Here is a 9435-nt window from a genome sequence, read left to right as displayed (position 1 = left end):
TAAAGCTGAGAAATAATCCATTATTTCTAAATTTCAAATTGTATTTATCCTTTCATTTTGTAAGGGCAGTTTGGGTTTCTTTCATCTACTGGCCTTTGTGAATAATGATGAAATAAATATGAGTGTGAAGATACCTTTTTATTTTACAATATATGCACGAGTTTATATTTGTGTTTCTTTCTGATTCATTGGTCCAGTTTTCTGTCTTTCTTTTTTTTTTATTTCATCTTATTGTTATGGGGGATACAGAATTGCAGGTTACATACGTTGGCCATGTACCGCCTTTCCCCCACGTCAGAGCTCCAGGCGTGTCTGATCCCCAGATAGTGCGCGTTGCACCCATATGCCAGTAGAAAACTTCATTGACTACTGTAGCTTTTTTAATGTTTTAAAATGGGGAAGTGTGGTCCCAATAGCATTGTTTCTCTTTTTGATTATTGTTCAGATCTTTGTGGTCTCTTGAGATTCCATATTATTTTTGGGTTTGTTGTTTCTACTTTTGAAAAAAATTAAATTGAGAATTTGAAAGGAATTGTATTGAATCTGTAGACCGCTATCGACGTCTTCAGAGCATTAAGTCATCTCTTGAACAAGAACGTGTTCAAAAGTGTATTTTCATATATTTGTGAATTTTTCAGTGTTTCTTCTGTTATTTATTCACAGTTTCATTCCATTCTGGTCAGAAATTAAAGTGTGTAAAATTTCAGTTTTCTAACATTGGTTAAGACTTGTTTTGTGGCCATACAGGTAGTTTTTTAGGAAGAATGTTTTATGAGCTATCAAGAAGATTGTATGTTCTATTATTATTCTGTAGAGTATTCCCTATATATCTGTTAGGTCTAATTGCTCTATGGTGTTTTGAAATCTTCTGTTTTCTTATTATTAATTTGACTGGCTTTATTATTATGGTAAGTGGAATATCAAAGTATCCTATTATTTTGCTGTCCCTTTCTTGCTTCAATTCTGTCAATGTTTTCTTTATATATTTGCGAACCTTGATGTGAGATAAAGATAGATATCATATATATGTATTACTTTCATGGGTTCTCAGTGAATGACATCTTTCTATATTAAATGTCCTTGTTTGTCTCTTGTAACAGTTTTGGCTTAAAGTGTATTTTATAAACTATAACATCTTTTACTTCAAATGTAATGTGCATAATATAACTTTGAACTCCACTGCTCTTACATGCTTAAGGTTTTCATGGTATATCTTGTTATATCCTGCCAGTTTTAGTCTATTGTTTTTACAAACTATGAAGTACAGTCTCTTTAGAGAGAATAGAGTTGGATTGTTTAATCCATTTATTTAACTGTGTCTTCTGCCTGGAAATAGTAGTACATAAATATTTACATAATTTTCTCAAAGGGAAGGACTTATAATTTCCCTAATATTAATTGTTTTTATATAACTTGTGTCACTATTTTTTGTTTCTTTCCTCTCCTTTTCTCCTGCTTTGTGTGCCACTGATATTTAGGGACATATTTTGTTTCTTTGTCCACCTTCCTTTATGTATCTCTATAAACACTTCCCTGATGTTCACTGTGAGAATTACCTAAAATCCTTTAAAGTTGCAACATACATTGAACTGAGAACTACTTAACTTCAGTTGTGTACAAAAATTCTTAATCTTTACACCTGCCCCCAACCTTATGATATCGATGTCAATAATTATGTCTTTTTACATTGTATATCAATAAACATATAGTAATGCTTTTTTATTTTGTCTTTTAAATTTTATAGCATAATTAAATGTTTTTGTACCATCATTATAGTACTGCAGAATTTTATTTTTGTTATGTGCATATGTTTCCCAGAGAGTTATATAGTTGTCATAGAAGACAGAAACCAGCTTATGGAAAGGCCATAAAAAAACAAATGTACGGCCATATGTGCCAATAGTTTCATTCTCTTTTGAAAGGGAGTCCAGGAGATGGGATTTTACTACTAATGTGATTCCTCTATATCAGCGCAGAGGAAGGGCTTTGGTAGGTAAATGTAACAAACTTTCCTTCCAGTTTCATTTGGTTCTTGGTATCATTCTCATCTGGGGTGCTATAAACTATTAGCAGTTATGAATTCTCAAAAAAGTCATGTTTGTAAGTACTTTTAAGGTCATATATCTGTAATGGAAGTAAGACCATGGTATTCTATTGTGCTTTCTTGCCAATGTGCTTGGTATAGTTTTATACATTCAAATTGTGAAGTATATTCACCTGAGTCCAGTTAGTGAGATACTTTGTTATTTTCATTTCTTTCAGAACTGTCTTCCCATTGCACCCGAGACCTGGTGCCAGAGCAGGGCATAAAAGACTCATTCCAGAAATCAATAATGAGACTATATGGAAGCTGTGGCCTTGAAAATGTACACTTAAGAGAAGACTGGGAGTGTGTGAGTGACAGTAAGAGGCAGAAAGTATATTATGATGGTCTTACTCAATGTTTGTCAACTACCCACAGGAAAATCTGCAAATGTAATAAATGTATAAAAGTCTTTACCAAATCTTCAAACCTAAATACACATAAGAAAAGACATACAGGAGAGGTAAGATTTAAACATACTAAATGTGAAAAAACTTTTAACCACAGCTCAAAACTTTCTGGACATAGGAAAATTCATACAGGAGAGAAACCCTACAAGTGTGAAGAATGTGGAAAAGTCTTTAACTGGCACTCAAAACTTACTACACATAAGAGAATTCATAGTGGAGAGAAACCATACAAATGTGAAGAATGTGGCAAAGCATTTACCCAGTGCTCAAACCTTAAGATACATAAAAAAGTTCATACCGGAGAGAAATTGTACAAATGTGAAGAATGTGGCAAAGCCTTTAGACGATGCACAGACCTCACTCTACATAAAAGAATTCATACAGGAGAGAATCTCTACAAGTGTGAAGAATGTGGCAAAGCCTTCACCCAGTCCTCAATCCTTATTCCACATAAAAGAATTCATAGTGGAGAGAAACCCTACAAATGTGAAGAATGTGGCAAAGCCTTTAGCTGGTGCTTAAGTCTTACTGAACATAAAAGAATTCACACAGGAGAGAAACCCTACAAGTGTGAAGAATGTGGCAAAGCCTTTACCAACTGCTCAAACCTTAAGGTACATAAAAAAATCCATACCAGAGAGAAATCATACAAATGTGAAGAATGTGGCAAAGCCTTTAGACGGTGCACAGACCTCACTCAACATAAAAGAATTCATACAGGAGAGAAACCCTACAAGTGTGAAGAATGTGGAAACGCCTTTACCAAGACTTCAATCCTTACTCTGCATAAAAGAATTCATACAGGAAAGAAACCATACAAATGTGAAGAATGTGGCAAAGCCTTTATCAACTGCTCAAACCTTAAGGTACATGAAAAAATTCATACCGGAGAGAAACCATATAAATGTGAAGAATGTGGCAAAGCCTTTAGCTGGTGCACAGAACTCACTCTACATAAAAGAATTCATACAGGAGAGAAACCCTACAAGTGTGAAGAATGTGGCAAAGCCTTTACCCAGTGCTCAAACCTTAAGGTACATAAAAAAATTCATACCAGAGAGAAATCGTACAAATGTGAAGAATGTGGCAAAACCTTTAGATGGTGCACAGACCTCACTCAACATAAAAGAATTCATAGTGGAGAGAAACCATACAAATGTGAAGAACGTGGCAAAGCCTTTACCCAGTGCTCACATCTTAAGGTACATAAAAAAAAGTCATACAGGAGACAAATCCTACAGATGTGAAGAATGTGGCAAAACCTTTACCCGGGACACATACCTTACTCTGCATAAAAGAATTCATACTGGAGAGAAACCCTACAAATGTGAAGAATGTGGCAAAGTCTTTACCCAGTGCTCACACCTTAATCTACATAAAGGAATTCATACCAGAGAAAAATTCTACAAATGTGAAAAATGTGGCAAAGTCTTTAATAACTGCTCACATCTTACTCAACATCAAAGAAATCATACTAGATAAAAGTGAGATAAATGTAATGACTATGGAAGTGCTTTCCCAATGCATTAGCCTTAAATGCACAACAGTACTTATTCTGAAAGTAAAAAATAATAATGTAGAGCACTGAACATACCTTTACTTCTATCACAGATCTTACTGGACATGAGAGAACTTACACTGAAAAGAAACCCTCGAATGTTTTCTCAAGCATTGCTCAACATCAGAAAATTTTTAATAGATAGAAACCTTACAAATTTAATGAATGTGAAAAAAGATTTATGCAAAAGGTATGCCTTAGAGAACAACAGAGAATTAATACTTAAAACTACTTTGCAGATATAATAACTTTCAGAACAGATTTAATCAAAAATCAAGTCTAAATAGATATCAGGGGATTCACAGTACAATGCACTAAGGCACTAACTCATTCAACCATTTCTTTAAACCAGGTTGTGGACTATAGAGAATAATCCAGTTAAAATAGTTAGATAATTTATTTGTATGTCAGTTTTAAAAAAGAGAGAGATTTTTTGAGAGTTATAATTATGTGTAAAATATACTTTCTGGTCAAGGTGGGGTGAAAATGTAACAAAGTATAATTTTTTGCATTTTTTGACAAGCAAATATTGATGTGATTCAACTCTCAAAGCAGTAGATGCTATGCTTTCATTCCTAGTGTGCATGTGAATGTGTGTGGTTAATGGTAGCTACATCACAGTTATTAGAAGTCTTTCTATATTAAGTAGGCATCATTCATGTACTTTTCCATGGAAAATTGAAATCACTGAAATGTAACATGTATGAAATAGAGAGGTGCTTTGTGGTTGACTTTTAACAAACAGTATTTAAAGTGATGTGTAATGTAGGTATACAGAGTAATATTCTTCTCATTATAATCAGAATGAAACAATTACAATATTAGAAATAAATTGTTTTACTAATTGCAAATTAGGATGATGAAATAGAGTGAATTTTGAAATATTTTTAGATTACATGTAAACTTAATTTGTTTTATTAAACTAAAAAAGGTTTTTAATGTGTCAAACATGTTGTAGATTGAATGAAGTGTTATTTTGCCATTAACATTAACCTATTCGATGTTACTCAAAGTTGGAGATAATGGATTGTAAAAATGAACAGTTGGGTTACACACTAAAATGGCATCATTTGTGATCCTTTTTTCCAGTGGCTTTAAATTTCTAATACTTTGATGAATAATGTTCCCAAAAGTTTTATTTTTTATTATTTTTGCAATTACATTGTTACTGTAATGCTTATAATAAAGATTGTCCACTTAATGAAAAGGAATCCATTTCTGAACACTGAATGACTACTTCTTCCATTTTATCCTACATTTTTCTTTCAGCATGCAACCGCTCTAGCTAGTGAAGCACAAATAAACACATTTTTTATTTACATGGAATCAAACATACAAATACGTCATGGTTAAGATGAACTTTAGTTGTAATAGATTTACAGAGTAAGTAATTATGTTTGTGTGAATGTGGATGTATACCTGTTTAGAAAAGAAAAGAAGAAACAATGGAAAAAATAGGTAATTTCAAAAGTGTTGAGAATTTACTAGCAAACTAGAAACTTGAAAGATTCTGAAAGCAATTTTTTTTTGCTTTATGTTGAATTAATTTGTTTAAAACCCTAAAGCTTCTGGTTCAGAACCTGCCCACACCAATCCTCTGTTCTTACATGCTTATTACTCATGCTAGGCCTAATGTATAATTTTATTATTTCAAAGTTCATTAAGTATTCTTTATATGACATGCTCTTCAATTATAAGAATGATTTTTATAAAATTTAACAGTGCTCATGAAATAATCTGAAGGTGTGGGTAATTCCACAGTATATTAATTTCATTTTATTTACTTAGTACATTCTGTATTTTCCTTCTATTTTGGGGAGTGTATTGAAAGCACTTTTAGTTACTGTTTCTTTTAATTTTGGTCATTGACCTAATTGATTTATTGACTGTGTCAGGCTAATTTGTTCAGGTAAACACTGAGAAGGATTTATAAATTATGAGGTTTTTTTTGATATTTAAATAGAAGGAACAAGTACAGGACAGTGTTATGTATGTAGTAAATGCTTTATAATTAGCTGTAAATATTTCTGTGGGAATGAGTTTGTGGCTCCAGGTAAGAGATTGAAAATGTCCAGGGTGAAAAAATGGCACTGATTTTGCATGTGGAGAGAGGAGACCTACAGAACAACCAACACTTGGAATTTATAAGTGGAAACTCTACTTCTTTGATTTCCTAATTATCTCCAGCGTTTTTTGCTATCTTTTTATCTTCATTCCCTTCTACAAATGTATCTAAGCCATTCTTCTTTCTGTCTGTACTTGGTCTACAACTTTCTCACTGTTGTACTCACCCCCTGCCAGTTCACATAGTACTTTAAAATTTCTGATGAGAAGTTCAGTATTTTTTAATTTGGTGAAAGAAAAATTTAACTAGAGAGTTTGAGGCCATTTATAGGTTATACATGGAGCATTCTGATTACTTAAGATTAGAGAGATTCAGTGTCCTAAGCTAAAAGTAAGAGCCTTAAAGTACAAAGAAAGATAAACAATTCTGAACGCCAGAGGATTAAATCAAGAACTCAGTATTGTTTGCTTTGTAAAAGCAAGATGTTATTAGATCCTAACATGTAATGTCATAAATATGAAAATAATTAAAATCAGTAAAGCATTAATAATTGTGTGATGTGTATGGTAGGCACTATATAAATAAACATCAGCATTTGGCCATCTCTTAATAGAGAGTTTAGGTAAAGGAAGAAGTTTGAATTTAATTTTCTATGAATTACTTATGCGTACAACATACGCATCCATCTAGAATCTACTTACGACCGTGTATTTTCAGTGTTAGAATGTTATAGAATGATTTCTGTGGATTTAAAATTTGGAATAATCTTTCTTTACCTGATATTTCAATCTTAGAGAATTTATTTTCAATGACTTTATTTCAGTTCGTACAGTGCACAGTACACAGTTTTCATTTTTAGTCATCTAACTGTGGCCAACAATTTGGTCATTCTCTCTAGAGGAATCTCGGATCATGGCAGCTTTTTGATTGAAAATTTCATCAGTGATTTGTCATGCAATCTTGTTTTCTGTGCTGACAGTGGCCAGAGGTGGGACAGTGAGCACCACATACCTCTTTAGTGTCTTCCATACCATAATCATCAGCACCAAGAAGTCCAGGTCCCCTAAGCTTCAAATAAAAGCATTAAAGCCCCTTTCATGTTCTGTCCTGGATTCTGAATCTGCTGGTAAATATCAGAGTTCCCTTGCTTATGACTGACAAATAGAATGACAAAAAACAGCACTAAAACTATATATTTTTGATACTGTTCAGCTAAGCTCATGACAAAGATCCAGGGTCAGCATTCAGAACAATGCTATACTTCAAATATTTTTATTGAGTTTTTTAATTGACTGATAATATTATATGTATTTATCATGTAAAATGTGATGATTTGAAATACACACACACACACACACACACATGTACACCCATTGTCTAATGCTTATTCTAGCTAATTAACAAATGCTTTACTTCTCATTGTTATCACCTTTGTGGTGAAGAACACTTATGACTGCCTCAGCATATTTTTTTTTTAATTTTTATTTTTTTATTCTTATTTCAGCATATTGTGAGGGTACAGAAGTTTAGGTTATGTATATTGCCCTTGGCCCCCCACCCCCATGAGTCAGAGCTTCAAAGGTGTCCATCCCCTAGACAGTGCGCATCGCACTCATTATGTATGTATAGACCCATCCCCTCCCCCACCCACATCTGCCCAACACACGATTGATGTTATTCCTGCATGTGCTCTTAGGTGATGATCAGTGAAACCAATTTGCTGGTGAGTACATGTGGTGCTTATTTTTCCTTTCTTGGGATACTTCACTTAGTACAATGGGTTCCAACACTTTTCAGGAAAATACAAGAGGTGCTATATCACCATTGTTTCTTATAGCTGAGTAGTACTCCATGGTATACATATACCACATTTTATTAATCCACTCATGGATTGATGGGCACTTGGGTTGTTTTCACATCTTTGCAATTGTGAATTGTGCTACTATAAACATTCGAGTGCAGATGTCTTTTTTATAGAATGTTTTTTGTTCTTTTGGGTAGATGCCTAGTAATGGGATTGCTGGATCAAATGGTACTTCTGCTTGTGTCTGTTTAAGGTATCTCCATGTTGCTATCCACAGAGGTTGTACTAGTTTGCAGTCCCACCAGCAGTGTATGAGTGTTCCTATTTCTCCACACCCACACCAGCATTTATTGTTTTGGAACTTTTTGATGCAGACCATTCTAACTGGAGATAACTGATATCTCATTGTGGTTTTGATTTGCATTTCTCTGATGATTAGAGATGTTGAGTATTTTTTCATATGTTTATTAGCCATTGGTCTATTTCTTTTGAAAAGTTTCTGTTCATGTCCTTTGCCCATTTTTTGATACGGTTGTTTGATTTTTTTCTTGCTGATTGTCCTGAGTTCTATATAGATTCTAGTTATCAGCCCTTTATTGGATGTGTAACATGAGAATATGTTCTCCCATTCTGTAGGTTGTCTATTTGCTCTCGTGATAGTTTCCTTGGCTGTGAAGAAGCTTTTTAATTTGATCAGGTCCCATTTATTTATTTTTGTGTTGCTGTTATTGCCTTTCGGGTCTTCTTCATAAATTCTTTGCCTAGGCCAACGTCTATAAGGGTTTTTCCAACATTTTCTTCTATAATTCTTATAGTTTCACACCTTAGGTTTAAGTCTGTTATCCACCATGTGTTGGTTTTAGTGAGAAGTGAAAGGTCTGGATCCTGTTTCAGTCTTCTACATGTGGCTATCCAGTTTTCTCAGCACCATTTATTGAATAAGGATTCTTTTCCCCAGTGTGTTTTTGTCTGCTTTTTGAAAGATTAGATGGGTATATGAGGATGGTTCCATATTCTTCTTTAGAGACTTTTTCTAACCAAGTGGCTTCTTTTCTAATCCTTCCTAGATGAGTCTCCGCATCACAGGAAGTATTTACATATATACACAACAAGATGTATTTGTCACCATACATATACTTTGTTTCTCAGCTAATACATAATCTGAAATCTGTAAATTTTGTCATTATTTTCTTATTTGGGAAGTCCCATATGTTTATTATATTGTGCGTATGCTATTGGCTTAATCATTTCTGAAAAATATCTTAGATAAAAAATTTTGAAAGTCAACAACTAAAAAATTTTTATTACATAAATATTAATTTACAGTTTGTGTTGGTAGGAAACACTTTAGATACCATTTTAAAATAAGATCAATACTCAAGTGTATTTGAAAAGTGGATTTTTTTCAATTTACCTTAAGCAATACACTTTTAAAGTAAGAAAATATAAATAATTAAAAGAGGGTATATTTTACTACAATTCACAAGAAACTTACAAACTAAGCATAAAAAATAG

General features: G+C 33.2%; 1 protein-coding gene across 1 annotated transcript; it reads left to right on the top strand.

The window, feature by feature from the left end:
• Window positions 1–2906: 2906 nt before the first annotated feature.
• On the top strand, window positions 2907–3560 carry LOC138378656 (zinc finger protein 675-like; the record flags this gene model as incomplete). The annotated part of the gene is made up of 1 exon (XM_069464010.1): window positions 2907–3560. A coding segment is annotated over one exon (654 nt), but the record flags the coding sequence as incomplete, so codon positions are not given.
• Between the last annotated feature and the right edge of the window lie 5875 nt (window positions 3561–9435).

Source organism: Eulemur rufifrons, chromosome 30, assembly GCF_041146395.1.
Source record: "Eulemur rufifrons isolate Redbay chromosome 30, OSU_ERuf_1, whole genome shotgun sequence".
NCBI lineage: Eukaryota > Metazoa > Chordata > Mammalia > Primates > Lemuridae > Eulemur > Eulemur rufifrons.
Note: the sequence above shows the minus strand (reverse complement) of the source record. Positions and strands in the feature narration are given on the sequence as shown.